Source organism: Rhinopithecus bieti, unplaced genomic scaffold, assembly GCF_001698545.2.
Source record: "Rhinopithecus bieti isolate Rb0 unplaced genomic scaffold, ASM169854v2 scaffold_3902, whole genome shotgun sequence".
NCBI classification, from domain to species: Eukaryota; Metazoa; Chordata; class Mammalia; order Primates; family Cercopithecidae; genus Rhinopithecus; species Rhinopithecus bieti.
The window spans coordinates 353,451-369,499 of NW_016804460.1; the positions used below are offsets into that span (position 1 = coordinate 353,451).

Here is a 16,049-nt window from a genome sequence, read left to right on the forward strand (position 1 = left end):
GGAGGAGACTAAGAAAACGCGATGACTAAATGCAACGTGGGATCCTGGACTGGCTTCTGGAACAAAACAAAGTCATTAGTGGAAAAAATGGGCAAATCCAAATCCTGACTGTAATTTAATTAACATTTGTTAATTAACTTTGTTGTAATTTAATTAACAAATGTTAATTTCCTAGTTTTGATAAACGTAGCACGGTTATGTAAGATGTTAACATTAGAAGAAGCTGGGTGAAGGGTATCGAGGAACACTTGGTACTATCTTTGCAACTCTTATGTAAATCTTACATTTCTTTTATTTTTTTTGAGACAGAATTTTGCCCTTGTTGCTGAGGCTGCAGTGCAGTGGTGCGATCTCGGCTCACTGCAATATCTGCCTCCAGAGTTCAAGCGATTCTCCTGCCTCAGCCTCCAGAGTAGTTGGGATTACAGGTGCATGCCACCACGCCCAGCTAATTTTTGTATTTTTAATAGAGACAGGGTTTCACCGTGCTGGCCAGGCTGGTCTTGAATTCCTGATCTCAGGTGGTCTGCCAACCTCGGCCTCCCAAAGTGCTGGGCTTACAGGCGTGAGCCACTGTGCCCGGCCTAAATCTTACATTATTAAAAAAGAAGGATTAAGAGCCATTCTAGTAGGAAAGCACCAACACAGATATGTTCTTCGGGGATGCTATCTGTGTATTGGTTCCTGGTTCTTCAGACACATCGTAGGATACTTCCTCCCCATCCCTTGATATTAGGTATGGCCATGTGACTTGCTTTGCTTGTATTTATGAAATATGAGTGGAAGTGATGTGTTTTATTTCCACGTAGAAGATTTAAGAGTTACTTGCCACATGAAGCACAGATCTCAAAGTATGAGCAAAGTAGAGCAGGGCCTTCTCGCTGACCCTTAATGGGCCATGTGGCATGATTTAGAAATAAATCTTTGCTATTTTAAGTTGTTGAAATTTTGGGGTTGCTATGATAGCATAACTTTGATATTTTAACTGACAAAGAAACATACCCATCGTTCTGGATGAGAAGATTAGGTACTTGGAGGGTGAGAGGAGAGAGAAGATCAAGAAAAACAACTAATGGGAACTAGGCTTAATACCTGGGTGATGAAATAAACCATGCAACAAACCTCCATGACACAAGTTTACCTATATAACAAACCTGCACTTGTACCCCTGAACTTAGAAAGAATACTAGTTTCACATTTTTTTGAAAACTGAAAAATTCAGTCCAGATTTTCTGATTGATTAAATATATACTAATAAATAAGACATTTATGAGAAAGAATAATGAGGTGATACTTGTACTGCTAGATAATAAAAAGAACAGTCAAGTTAGCACTTACTGAACACTTACCACGTAAGTGTCACTGTTCTGTGTTTTATACCTTAACTCATTTAGTCCTTAAAACACTCCCATGAAGTAAGCTCCATTATTATGGCTGTTGTACAAATGGGGAAAAGGAGGCATGGAGATTTGAACTCAGTCTTATTCCAAGTCCACGCTTTTTGCTGCTGTTACCCAGTCTCTCTAGAGTAGTGCTTCTCAAACCTGAGATGAAGGACTAATTGTTCCTTTGTCTTTTTTCTTTCTTCCTTCCTTCCTTCCTTCCTCCCTCCCTCCCTCTTTTTTTTTTTTTTTTTTTTTTTGACCGAGTTTCACTCTTGTTGCCCAGCCTGGAGTGCAATGGTGCGATCTCAGCTCACTGCAACCTCCACCGCCCCGAGTTCAAGCAATTCTCCTGCCTCAGCCTCCCAAGTAGCTGGGATTACAGGCGCCCGCCACTACACCCAGCTAATTTTTTGTATTTTTATTAGAGACGGGGTTTCACCATATTGGCCAGGGTTGTCTGGAACTCCAGACCTCAGGTGATCCACCCACCTCAGCCTCCCAAAGTGCTGGGATTACAGGCGTAAGCCACCATGCCTGGCCTGTTTTAATTTCTTACCTGTCATGGAACAATATTTCATAAAATATAATCAAATGGATTATTAAGAAAATGAAATTAAAAAGCACACAAAACACAAGCCTCCATTTTTATTATTAAATTTGTCAGATATTACTTTTAAAATTCCTATACAGTTTCTAAATGGTTACTCTCAACTTCTATACTTACCTCATTATGAAACATTAACAATTTGTGAACTGGCACTAGTCTATGGACCAAACTTTGAGTACCTCTGCTCTAGATTTCAAAATCAGATGTGGATATACGTGTAGAAATTTGGTATATAAAAAAGATGCTTTTCTAGATGGATAGAATAAAAGATTGTTCAAATGTCTTATGGTCTCACAATCCAGTGGTTAGAACTGCAAAACTCATCCAGCTTTGGGAGATGCTGAAACTCCATTTAATGATAAGAACTTGAAGGATGTTTAATGTAAACCTAAACATCAAACATGATTTTCACTTCAACTCCTTTTGGGTACATAATTACTTTACCTAGAATCTGTTCTTGACTTTACTCATAACAATTTACCATGACCTCACTGTCTGTCTCCAAGATGAGACAGAAAAAACCCTTCAAGTGGACCTGGTCAACAAGACTGAATCTATTGAGCTTATTGGGCAAGTTAGCCTTTGCTTAACTTTCCCCATCCCCTTCACTCCAGCCTTAGCTGGTATGCTTTTATATAATTTTCAGAGCATGGAAGACAGACAAAGAGAGCTTCCTCCTGCCATTGGCCCATGCTTTTAGAGGAGCAGAAGGCAAAAGACTGAAATCAATGACTAGGATGATGCCATGCCATGGTACTCTGCAGGATTTCTGGCAAGGATTATGGATCGTAAATTTCAAATACCATAACTAGGACTTCTGGTCACAAGGTAGATGTGGAAATGATGGTCCAGAGGTATATTTCGAGGTTTGGCATGAAGCACATAAGAGAAGACAGAAGCATGGCCTATCAGCTGATGTCATCATCCTCTAGTCAGGATGGAAACCAGGGCATTGGATAGAAATAAAGTCCCTCAGGTGATTTCTCCATGTAAAACCTGGAATCAGGGTTCAGTGAGAGCAAAACTCAGTGCCCTTTAACTCCCCAAGTCTTCAAAACTCATTTCTAGACCAGAGTGTAGTAGTATTTCTCCGAGATAAACCCACCAAACCAGGACAAAATCCCTGTAATAGCCTTCACTTGTCTCCTACAAGTCCTTGAATTCTTGGCTACAGAAGACATTTCCTTCTTCTTTAACCCTTAGAAAGAAAGGGCCTGAGGAAACTAAAGTCACTGGTTTCAATCTTTTGCCTTTTGCTCTCCTAAAAGCACGGGCCAAGGGCAGGAGGAAGCTCCAGTTATCTGTCTTCCATGCTCTGAAAATTCTACAAAACACCCCAGCCAAGGCTGGAGTGACAGGGAGGAGGAAAGTTAAGCAAAGGCTAACCTGCTCAACAGACTCTTTCATATGACTGAATTGTAGGAATATAATAAAGTTCTTTTATGGGCCAGGCATAATGGCTCATGCCTGTAATCCCAGAACTTTGGGAGGCTGAGGTGTGCAGATCACCTGAGGTCAGGAGTTTGAGACCCACCTGGCCAACATGGTGAAACTTCGTCTCTACTAAAATACAAAAATTAGCTGGGCATGATGGTGGGCACCTGTAATCCCAGCTACTCCGGCGGTCGAGGCAGGAGAATCGCTTGGACCCAGGAGACAGAGGTTGCACTGAGCCGAGATCGTGCCGCTGCACTCCAGCCTGGGTGACACAGCCAGACTGTCTCAAAAAAAAAAAAAAGTTTTTTACTTAAGAAAATCAGAGTTCATGGCTATGACTGTGCCATCTCTCAATTCGTTTTAATCTTTGTGAATTTCAATTTGAGAGTAAGACACTTTTGTGTGATCTCTTCTGAGAATGCCAATTACCATATTGACTAAAGTTTGAAAGTCGTGTCAGAAGTTGGGAAAACCAGGTTTGTTCCGCTTTCAATGGCTTGGCTCCTCACCTCTCATCTGGGTAGTTTCTTTTTCTTTTTTTTTTTTTCAGACGGAATCTTGCTCTGTCACCCAGGCTGGAGTGCAATGGTATGATCTCGGCTCACTGTAAGCTCCGCCTCCTGGGTTCACGCTATTCTCCTGCCTCAGCCTTCCAAGTAGCTGGGACTACAGGTGCCCGCCACCACGCCCGGCTAATTTTTTGTATTTTTTAGTGGAGCTGAGGTTTCACCGTGTTAGCCAGGATGGTCTTGACCTCCTGACCTCATGATCCGCCCACCTCAGCTTCCCAAAGTGCTAGGATTACAAGCGTGAGCCACCACGCCCGGCCTTGTCTGGGTAGTTCGGAGAAAAGGTTTGTCTCTGTGACAGAAACATAGCTCTTTTTAAATGCCTTGATGCGTGACTGACTTAATTCTCCCTCCCTCATTCTTTCCCGATGAACTGAAAGGTCTTCCATGCTCTGTTCAAATTGAATGTTGGCCAACATCACTCTCATTCCTCCTCCTGGCAAGAATGGCCTCCTAAGGTCCTAGGGTCCGCAAGTGATGCAAGAATTCTAAAACCTAGCTTCAAAAGAGTACCTACTAAAGATTTCATTCACTTTCTTGTGGTGCTAGTAAGGATTAATGTTAAATTAGAAGAGACACACATTAGAATGTACATATACATATACATATGCATAGAATATCCTCCTGTCTAAATCCACATGAGAACACAGACAGGCCCACACTTGAGATTTTTTGACACTTCATTTTTATAATTGTTAAGAAATTATTAATTTTATAATTATTAAAAACTACCAGTGTCTTCAGGCTTTGCATCTCTAGCACAAGGGGTATCATTTTTCCCCACATCTTCATTCCCAGTTCAGAAAGTACACATTGCCCTGCACATCTCCCACGGCAAGCTGCAGGGTGGAGTTAGCGCCCAGCCAAGGTTCCAGGCAGCTCACTGACCCTTCGCATCGGAACAGGCCCAGCTACAACGGGAACAAAAATGGGGGAGGTCAGGGCTACAAGCCTAGGGCCTTCTTACTATTTTTTCTCACATTAATGCCTTTTATTTAGAAACAGGTTAGTCATACATTGCAAGTGATTGAAGAAAACAGAATTTTGATCTTTTGCCCTTTCTTACTCTAAGTTTGCTGTCTTGTGACATCCCTTTGGGATAGGTGTGCGCACACACTCACACACACACACACACACACTTACCAGCTGCATACTGGGTCTCTCCCATAGCTTAACATCTCTATCCTTTGAAGCTGTCACCAGCAACTCAGGTAGCACATGGAGGGCTGTGACAGAGCCCGAGTGAATCTCAAAGAGGACAGGGGAGAGCAGGATGGTGAGTTCTCAGGGGCCCCTCCTCAGAGAAGCATCACAGTGAGCTGTGTCAGAACTAGAGCCCTCCTCCCCTAGTATTTCTTTTTTCTTTTTTTCTTTTTTTTGAGATGGAGTCGCGCTCTGTCGCCCAGGCTGGAGTGCAGTGGCGTGATCTCAGCTCACTGCAAGTTCCGCCTCCCAGGTTCACACCATTCTCCTGCCTCAGCCTCCCGAGTAACTGGGACTGCAAGTGCCTACCACCATGCCCAGCTAATTTTTTGTATTTTTTAGTAGAGATGGGGTTTCACCGTGTTAGCCAGGATGCTCTTGATCTCCTGACCTCGTGATCCTCCCGCCTCGGCCTCCCATAGTGCTGGGATTATAGGCATGAGCCACTGCGCCCAGCCCTCCCCTAGTATTTCTGATCCTTCCTTCAAACTCACCTTTCTACGCTGCCGTGTCTTTAGATGTGATGTTGGCTCACTATCCATGCTGGCATCGGTATCCATGCTGGCATCAGATTCCCTGCAGGTAGATGGGTCTGTCCCTGGAGTGTGGGTTTTAGGAATGTTTGCTTTTTTCTGCCAGATGTTACCTGTGGTCCATTCTCCTTCTGGGCTGCATTTGGCCAGGTTCCATAGCATCCCATCAGAGCTGGCACACAAAAATGAGGACTCTGCCATTTTAAGGACAGAATTAGAGCCAAGTCTCGGGCCTTGAGGGATCTGCCATCCACCCTGGGCCATCTCCTGGCTCCTCAGGTCCTCCTGTTACCACTCACCAGATTCAGGTTTGGCTTGAGTTATCGATATTAGGGTTCTACTAGGATTCTCTAAGTTTATATCGAAGTCCAACCTCTCTTCAAACTCTCCTGATTCCTTTTGCCTCTGTGAAAGGATAGGTAATTTTGTTTAGCCTACCCATACGAGTCAACTTGTACCAGACAAAGCAACAGTTTTCTGCTCTGGGCTGGTCAGGATTTTTTTTTTTTTTAACTATAACTTAGACACAATCAAGTGCACAAATCTTTTTTTTTTTTTTTTTTTTTTTTGAGATGGCGTGTCGCTCTGTTGCCCAGGCTGGAGTGCAGTGGCACAATCTTGGTTCACTGCAATCTCTGCCTCCCAGGTTCAAGCCATTCTCTTGCCTCAGCATCCCAAGTAGCTGAGATTACAGGCTCGTGCCACCACACCCAGCTGATTTTTGTATTTTTACAAAATACAAAAAGAGACGGGGTTTCACCATGTGGGCCAGGCTGGTCTTGAACTCCTGGCTTCAGGTTATCCACCGGCCTTGGCCTCCCAAAGTGCTGGGATTACAGTTGTGAGCCACTGCACCTGGCTAAGTGCACAAATCTTAAATGTACATCGCGATGTATTTTCACAGGTGCATCCATCCATGCAGCCACCCCATAGATCACAATGCAGAGCATTTCCATCGCCCCAGAAAACTGCCCTTATGTCCTTCCCCATCAATACCAGACCATCACCACAAAAGCTAACAATATTCTAATGTCTGTCAACTGAAACTAGTCTTGCTTGTTCTTGAACTTCATCTAGGTGACGTCATATAGCATGTACTCCTTTGTACCTGGTTTCCTTTGCCCAGAATAATGTCTATGAGGTATGTCTGTATTATTCCATTCAGCACCACGCAGTATCACATTAATTGTTTTGTCATGTAGCAGTCCATTGTATAAATATAGCACAAATTATTGATCCCCTTTCTATTTATTAATATTTAGTTATGATGAATAAAGCTACCATGAAGATTCTTGTACCAGGCTTTGCGGAACATATGTACTCCTTTCTCTTGGGTATCTATTTAGGAGTGCAATCACTGGGTCATGAATAGGCTTTAGTAGATAACTTTAGTAGGTAGCAGATCAGGATTTAATAACCTTCCCAGTAACAAGGTGCTCCCAGGAACCTGCATGTGAAGTGAACAGCTAGCTTTGGCACACTCAATCCAAGAAGTGTTGAACATCTATTAAGTAACTGATAAGTATGATGACAAAAACAAGATGTAGTCCTTGCCCTCGAGATGCTAATATTCACAGGGGCAAGACAAGAGAGTCATGGGAAAAAATACAATTGAGAAAACTTCTAGGTTTATGGTTTCCCACGGCTTTTTAAAATGGTAGAGTCCTTTCTCGTACCAATGAAGTCTTGCATGGGAACCCAATATACAATGTCCTAAATTAGAACTACTCCAGTTGAAGGAGGATAGGAGGATTTGCAGCCAGCTGCCTTTCCCTTCCCCTATCCTCCACCATGGGCCCTAAGGTGTAAAAGCACTGGTCCTAGATGAATGTTTGCTTTAACACACACTCAAATAGGACTTACCAAGAAAGAAAGAACTCCAGGATCCTTGGGCTGCAGGACAAATATGCCATACTCCTTGTGGGTGGACAATATCATAGGATTTTCTGTATAGCTGCTCCTGGTTTGTAAGAAGGGAATAGGTTGAGCCCAGGATTTTCAGAGAGGTAAAGAGAAGAACACCCCTCTTTAAGTCTCTAGTGTTTTCTTCGAAGTCAGACTCAACCTCAGGACAAGCACTAACTCACATTTCCTTTCTCCCCAGCTCGGGAGGAAATGGCATTTTTTATCTTACCAGATTTCAGAAGGAGCGTCCCCTGGCTTCATGCAAAGTAACTTCAAATCCGCTTTGGCCAAGATGAGAAAGTGACCATCAGGAGCCCAACCCAGACTTGTCAGCACCCCTAAGTCCTCCTGTAGAATTCGGTTCAGGTGAAGACTAGCTCAAAAAAGTACACGGACAGAGAAAGATCCTATTTTAGTTAACCTCTCTTGGCCTCCTCAATCCCACATGAATTCCTCAGGAATTAAGTATAAAGCAAAATGTATCACCTTCGCTGAAAATCCTGTTCCACTTTCTGTTTTTTTTTAACATTAGTATTCATCAGTGCCATCCCATTACTTGCTCAAACTAGGAATCTCTAACATTCTTGACTTTTCCTTCCCTCTCTACTTCCAACTCATCAGTAAGGCCTGTAGATGCAACACATGCCTAAATCTGTATCTCCCCTTCTTGTCTCCACGGCCCAGGTCAGGCCCACAGTATGTCTTTCCGAGGCTATAGCTACAGGTGTAAAGTGATCTTACTTTTAGTATCTCTCTACTACCATCCATCTTCCATACTGCCACCAGAGTTCTCTTAATAAAATCCAGATCATTATTCCACTCAAATTCTTAGCACTGTGCCCTGTATAGCCTGACCCCAGTTTATCTTTTCAATTTCATTTCCCTTACTCCCACAGGAATCCGAGGAGCTGGCTATACCGAGAACATACACTCTCAATATCTCCATATCTTCTGTACACGTTCCTTCTTCCTGAAACACTGGCACTGTTCCCTTTTCTTACTGGTCCAGAAAACTCCTACTCATTCTGTAAGTGTCCAACTTTAAATACCAACAACTCCTTCCCACAATTTCTCAAATTTTGAAGCCCCAGGAATATATGTGTGCTTGTGTGTGTGTGTGTGTGTGCACATGTATCTTCATTATAGCACTAGTCAGTCAAGCTTCCTTAATTAAAGAATGAATTTCATCTGTAACTGGTTCATACTGCCTGGCCCAGAGCTTGGCATCAAGTAGGCACCTGAGAATTATTCATTTACATTGCCATGGACAGAAGCAGAAAATAATGTCCCGCTCAGTAACTAACATCCAGTTGACCTAGTTCCGAAGCAGAAGTGCAGTAATTTGAGTAAAATGCCAGGAGTGAGGAGACTGTTGTTTCTATCCCATTAACCCGTCAGCCTGTTTCACCTGAAATTTCCGGGTGCTGAACCCTTCCGCAGTTTCACTTGCCACTCGCTGATTTTCTCATCAGCACTGAGGATAAAAAAGGTGCGTGCTGAGGACCAGATGAGAGCACCAATGTGGCCTGGAGCCTGGTGTACACACAAGTTCAATTCAGTGCTTCTGATGAGCCAGGTTGCACCATCTTTTCCCTCCCAGGCAGATATGCAACCTCTAACGCCCAGTAAATACACAGCCAGGATAGAATTCACACAAAGAACCAAGGGTACATCGACTCACCTGTGCTGTGGCCACAGCCTTAGCTTCCTGCCACAAGATTAGTTCCCCAGCTTGATTTCCAGATACTGCCATGGAACCATCTGGTGCCCAAGCCATAGCAGTGATGGCTGCAGAACTCCTTGGTATACATGTGTCATCTGGAGAAGAAAGGAAGTGTTTCATTAGGAGCTGGGATACTGCTGGGATAAGAGATATCAGGTCACCCTCGACCTTTTTTTGTACCAGTAACACACCCTCTCTCCAAACACACCCTCTCTCCAAACCTCACTCACCTGCTTCCTTAGGAACCTGCCAGAGCCGTACAGAACCATCCTCAGAGGCAGTCAGCAGGAGGCCTGAGGTTTCTGAAACAGCAGCAGCACGGACTGGGCCACTGTGTCCCAGGAAGGTGTGGGTTTGGCACACCTAGGAGGAAGGGATAGAGATGGGCTCATGGGAGTGGGCACAACAGAAGGTTATTCCACATACCTTCCCCACCTCCCTTGATCCTGGTCCTTTCAGGAACTCACCAAGAGTGGATGCCATAACCGTGTGGCCCCATCTAGCCCGATGGTCACCACCAGAAGCTCTGACCCAGGCTGTCCAGCTGATAAGACACAGACACTGAGTCAGAAGAAGGGACGGAGCAGGGCAGAAAAGAAGAGGCAGCAGGGAAGGGGAGGTGGCTGATGTTTTGTTACCTGCACGGGGCTCCATGGCAGCTGCACAGTGGCTAATGGGTCCTGAGTGAGCAGGGATGCTGGTCAGCTCCACGCCTTGATGGTCCCACACTTTCAAGGTCCCATCCCGGCCCACAGACACCACGTGCTCCTCCTGCCCCCAGAGCACAAGATCAGAGCAGAGTCATATTGAGCAGGACATGGGAAACAGAACTCCCTCCACAGAGGTGTGGGCTGAGCATTAGGAGCATGGAAGATGTCAACGAGGGAGAACTCGGGAACAGCGGATTGGGCGGTCAGGACAGTGGGGTTGGGTGGCTGAAGTTCATGATACCAAGAGGCTGTGTTTTCATGCTCTTCTTTCTCCCTTTACACCAACCATTAGCCTCAACACCATAATCCCCTCCCAAGTATCTCATTTTCTTTTTCTCCTTTTTTTTTTTTTTTTTTAAAGATAGGGTCCCACTCTGTCACACTGGAGTCTGGAGTGCAATGGTTTGATCACAGCTTACTGTAGCCTTGAACTCCTGGGCTCAAGTGATCTCTCTCCTCAGCCTCCTGAGTAGCTAGAACTACAGGCATGCACCATGGTACCCAGCTAATTTTCATTTTTATTTTTTATAGAGATGGGGGGTCTCACTGTGTTGCCTAATCTCCAGGTATCTCATTCTTTATGCTCATTTTGCCTCTGGGATTAGATACTCAATGCATCCAGTCTCTCAAAGCCTCCTTAGCCCTTCCAGAGACCCCACGCCCCACGGTGGGATCTCCATTGCCTTCTCACCACAGCTGCCACAGCGCTCACAGCACTCTGATGACCCAGGAACTGACCAAGCTGCTGTCCCGACTCTGGGTCCCAGAGCCCCACAGAGCCATCACTGGAGCAGGATATCTGCAGAGTCAGAAGTCAGAGGAGTGGGATTATTAGCGTCCCTCCAGCAGTTTTGTATGTCTATAATGTAGGATGGAAGGCAGTAAGCCATGTAATGAAGGGCCTGGGTTCTCCTGGGTTCAAATCCTAGCTCTGCCACTCATTACTTTCTGCTTTGTGGTCTGTTTCTCTTTCTGAGCCTTGGGTTTCTCAACTATTTAATGAGTATAATGATAATGTACCTATCTGATATCGTGGTTTGGGGCTGAGTGCATCTACATAAAGGACTTAGGCTGGGCACGGTGGCTCACACCTGTAATCCCAGCACTCTGGGAGGCCGAGGCAGATGGATCACCTGAGGTCAGGAGTTCAAGACCAGCCTGGCCAACATGGGGAAACCCCGTCTCTACTAAAAATACAAAAAATTAACTGGGCGTGGTGGCAGGTGCCTATAATCTCAGCTACTCAGGAGGCTGAGGCAGGAGAATCATTCGAACCTGGGAGGTGGAGATTACAGTGAGCAGAGATCGTACCACTGCACTCCAGCCTGGGTGACAAGAGCAAAACTTTACCTCAAAAAAAAAAAAAAGGACTTAGCATGCTGCCTGGCACACAGTGAACATATACTAAATATTAGCTATTGTCCATATTATTATTATTATTATTATTATTTTGAGATGAAGTTTCATTTTTGTTGCTGCCCAGGCTGGAGTGCCTCCTGGGTTCAAATGATTCTCCTGCCTCAGCCTCCTGAGTAGCTGGGATTACAGGCATGCATCACCATGCCTGGCTAATTTTGTATTTTTAGTAGAGATGGGGTTTCTCCATGTTGGTAGGCTGGTCTTGAACTCCTGACCCTGTGATCCACTCGCCTCAGCCTCCCAAAGTGCTGGGATTACAGGTGTGAGCCACCGCGCTCGGCCCTGGGCTTTCTTATTAGAGAGTTCGCTGGCTCAGCTTCATCACTGACCTTGGAAATGTTCTGAGTTCAATTTCCTTGTCTGTAAAATAGAGATAAAAGGAGTATCTACAGGGTGTTGTAAAGATTAAGTGAAGCAATATATGAAAAGAGCTTAGTTCAATGCTTGGCACATACCAAGTTTGACAAATATTAGCTATTACTATTATTAATGGGTGCCAGAAAAAGGATGAGGTGGGGAATGTTGTCTTGCCCCAGGAACCCAGCTGGGCTCTGTGCCACCCCTGGCCCTTTACTCACCAGTAGGTTATCTTTGGTCCAGGCACAGCCAGTGACCCAGTCACGGTGACAGGCGGGGAAGGAGTGGATCAAAATAGGGGCTTTGGGTGTCCGCACATCCCAGCAGAGGAGACTCTGGATAGGCCCCAAGGAGAGTGAGCAATCAGGACCAAAGGAGGGATGGGAACCCTGGAGCCATTTCAGGCAAGAAATTTCAAGGAAAGAGGGGGCGCGAGGAAGCACAGGTAGACAGATCTATACTAGATTTGGCAAAACAAAAAGCAGGAGGAAGCAACGGGAAATGGGTTGTTAAGAAATCTAGGAACTAGAGGGGCTATGGGACCCCAGGGTTGCATCCTTCTGCAGCTCACCCGATCCCGGCCCCCAGTGGCCAGGCTGCCTCCATCAGTGCTGAAACTACAGCAGCTCACAGGGCCCTCATGTCCCCGCAGCTCAGTGCCACAGGGAAAGTCTTCTGCCTTGTGCGGCAGCGTCAGCAGCTGCCTTGGCCACAGCCGCACTGTGAAATCCTCTGCATTGGAAAAAGAGAGAGGGAACAGCTTCCTGAAAGAGGAAGCCAGACAGGCCCTGGGAGGCCAAAGACAGGAGCAGCCACGGGGACTGAGGGTGACGCCCAAGGCACAGCTCCATGGGAGAGATGCAGGGAGTCACAAGGCTGCGGAGAGGCCCTGTACAAGGGTCATCAGCAAGTGTGTACATAGGACAGGAACGCCAGGCACTCCCAGCTCCAGCTCCACAGCTCAGGCCAGGAACATGGCTCCTTGTCTCTGCTTCTCTAACGGTACTCCCACAGCAGCCGCTCCAGACCTCTCCTCTTCTCAAGTGCCCAGTGTCACTTCCACCTCAGAACCTGAGAGGACCAGGTCTCCCACATAGAGAGGGCCTAGGCCATTCTACATTTTCACCTCAACATTTCTCTCTCTCCTTCTAAGGGAAACCTATCCCTTTACACAGCAAAGTCTCCCAAGGGGCAGAAACTCAAAGGATTACTGGGAGTTTAGAGGTCCCAGAATGAGGGTGAAGGAACGGGTAGAAACAGTCTAAATAGATTATGCAAGATAAGTGCATTCAAAAGCACTTTTGAAGTTGTAAAACAAAATCGCACATGTGTATTTTCATACACATATACATACAACTTGGAGAAATGTATTAGTGTCTTTAAAAGGAACAGTGATTTGTCGGCCAGGCGTGATGGCTCACGCCTGTAATCCCAGCACTTTGGGAGGCCGAGGTGGGCGGATCACCTAAGGTCAGGAGTTCGAGACCAGCATGACCAACATGGTGAAACCCCGCCTCTACTAAAAATACAAAATTAGCTGGGCATGGTGGTGCATGGCTATAATCCCAGCTACTTGGGAGGCCGAGATGGGAGAATTCCTTGAACCCAGGAGGCAGAAGTTGCAGTGAGCTGAGATTGCACCACTGCACTCTAGCCTGGGCAACAAGAGTGAAGCTCTGCCTTAAAAAAAATTTAAAAAAAAAAGAATTAAAAAAAAAATTTTTTTTGATTTTTTAACCCTGCCCACTGTCCAGTAGTACCTGAGGCAGAAGCCAAGAGCTCCTGGGAAGTGGCCAGTCCTAGCACAGGCTTCTGGAATCTGGACAGGAGCCAGAGGGACTGAAGGGAGCATTCCCTGAGTGCCCAGCCCTGCAAGGACCCATCTTCTGCTCCAGTCACCAACACCTTGGGGCTTAGCCAGGCCAGGGCGGATACTGCCACATCCAGTGCCTGACCCTGAGCCCCCTTGGAACCTAGAGAATGAGAGAGAACAAGGGAGTAAGATACTTGGGAAGGGTTGGGGGGCAGGGGCTATGCTCTTTCTAAAGGCTCAAAAACCCACCCCATTCCCCCTTCAGTACCTGAAGAGATTTTGTAGATCCTAATGCCATCTGCTCGATACCCAACAGCCACCCGATCACCATCTGGGCTGAGTGCCACGGAGAGGGCAGGAGAGAGAGGAAGGGAACCCAGGTGCCCACGGGGTCGACCCAGAGACCCTGACCATACCTGAACCTAGGAACCAAGAAGAGGGCTTAAGGATACTACCTCCACCACCCGGTCCTCCTCCCTGCTTTGAGTTACAGCCACCTCCATTAAAGTCCTCCTTCCAGAGACTCCTCTCATGAGAGCTGCCCCTGCACACAGTGGCACCCCTCTCCCTGTGGCTCCTGCCATCCAAGCTCCTCCACAGCCTCCTCAACAAAGGACCCCCACACCTACCCAGATATTCTTTGCCTTTGCTACTCTTCCTCACAACTCACCACCAGCCCTCTGCAAGCTGACCTTGCCATCCTCTCCAGCTGTCAGTAACTGGCAACCCGCATGCAGGAACAGCGCAGCAGCAACAAAGCCATGGTGGGCAGGGAAGGTAGCCAGCCGTGCCCCTTCTCTCCAGGCCCACAGCTCCACCATACTGTCCAGCCGGCCCACAGCTACAACCCCACCAGGCACATTGAAGGCCAAGGTACGGACAGAGGCTCCAGGTGCCCCCAGGTCCTACACACGGAGGTAGAAATGGAAACTTGAAGACCTGCTCTCAGCACAATCCTAAAGTCACCCAGTATGCTGCTGTCTGTCATCTGCCACCCTCCACTCCTATCCTCCTATGCTTCCCCCCAGAGCCACACTGGACCTTCTTACCTTGGTGACTTTGAGCCCATCCACCTGGAAGAAGCTGATGCTGCCAGCCCAGCTGCCTGTGGCTATTACCTGCCCCTCTGGATGGAAGGCAACACAGTTCAGGGGCTTGGGGTAGGTGTGCTGGAAGGCCAACTGCCCACGGACTGTGTCCCACAGCTGAGGGAGAGAGAGGAGGAATCAGGATGCTGAACAGAGATGCCTGAACTTCTCAGTCCCAGATCTCCTGGAGCAACCTTTTCCAGTTCCCCTGCCTTCAGCAGGGAAAGCCTTCTCCGGCCAGGCAGTCAGCAGCCTCTGCCACACTGAGAGAACAACCTCACAAGGGTGAGTCATGACTCAGGGCCACTCTGACCACTGCAGCCCCCAAGTCTTACCTTTAGGCATCCTCCCAAGCACACGGTGGCTAGCAGCCGGTGGTCTGGGCTCAGGCAGCAGCCAGTGATTTGGTACTGGTGGGCCTTGGTCTGCAGCACCCTATCCCAGGAAGATGAAGTCAGTCCTCTGGGCCCCCTGGCCATCACCTCCCTCCTCATTTCCTTCTCCTGGGGCTTCCAACAAATGGGGAAGGCCCTCACTCCAAGACAAACGGGGAAGACCCCCTACCGACAACCATGCTGCAGGTCCCAGAGCTCCAGGAGTCCGTCGAAGGCAGTAAGAAAGAGTGTATCATCGGAGAGGAACAAACAAGCAGAGATTCCATCACAGCCACTCACCAGAGACTTCTCCTCCTGTGACAGGGGGTGAGAAAGTGCGGCTCTGGCCATCCCCTTGACCCTTCAAGTCCCACCACTCCAGACCCCACCCAAAAAGAAGGCCAAGGCACAAAGGCCATGAGTTCTTGGCTCTCTATGTTGCAAGTCAAGCACACGTTCAAGTGGGGGCCTCATGATCCAAGTGGGGCCACATTTTCTCCCCAACTCCAAACCCCATACCTAGTCCCCAAGTTACAGAAGATGTTGATGGTCTTGAGAAAATGGGGTTACATGGGGTAGGGGATGACATGGTTGGAAAGAGGATAGAAAGAGGCCATGGTTCTAGGACTCACCTCTCCAGCCCAATGTACTATTTAGCCTCCCATAAGCACTTTGTGCTGCCATAATTCCCAGCAATTTATAGGGAATATTCTCCCCCTGCATCTTTGCTCAGGTTCCTTGTTCAAACAAGAATGCCTGCCCTTCTCTACCCTATGCCCTCCTATAGCCGCACAGCTCACTCAGGTCTTAATTATATTACATGGCTATGTTTTGGTTCCTTTTTTTAACCTTATATGTCTTATCTTCCAACAAAACTGACCACTTGGTGGGCGATGACAATGTCCCAAGTCCTGTGTTTCTTGCCA

General features: G+C 46.9%; 1 protein-coding gene across 1 annotated transcript in view; it reads right to left on the reverse strand.

Moving 5' to 3' along the window:
- Positions 1 to 4,666: 4,666 nt before the first annotated feature.
- Positions 4,667 to 16,049, reverse strand: part of TEP1 (telomerase associated protein 1) — a 48,597-nt gene continuing 37,214 nt past the window's right edge. Inside the window, 20 exon segments of the mRNA XM_017868506.1 lie at positions 4,667 to 4,909; positions 5,142 to 5,246; positions 5,696 to 5,928; positions 6,034 to 6,139; positions 7,598 to 7,694; positions 7,869 to 8,012; positions 9,048 to 9,172; positions 9,321 to 9,457; positions 9,593 to 9,725; positions 9,830 to 9,906; positions 10,001 to 10,133; positions 10,764 to 10,871; positions 12,070 to 12,183; positions 12,420 to 12,580; positions 13,609 to 13,821; positions 13,930 to 14,083; positions 14,354 to 14,566; positions 14,711 to 14,866; positions 15,085 to 15,184; positions 15,314 to 15,438. Coding sequence (XP_017723995.1) covers positions 4,787 to 4,909; positions 5,142 to 5,246; positions 5,696 to 5,928; positions 6,034 to 6,139; positions 7,598 to 7,694; positions 7,869 to 8,012; positions 9,048 to 9,172; positions 9,321 to 9,457; positions 9,593 to 9,725; positions 9,830 to 9,906; positions 10,001 to 10,133; positions 10,764 to 10,871; positions 12,070 to 12,183; positions 12,420 to 12,580; positions 13,609 to 13,821; positions 13,930 to 14,083; positions 14,354 to 14,566; positions 14,711 to 14,866; positions 15,085 to 15,184; positions 15,314 to 15,438 — 2,757 coding nt within the window. The 3' untranslated portion in view covers positions 4,667 to 4,786.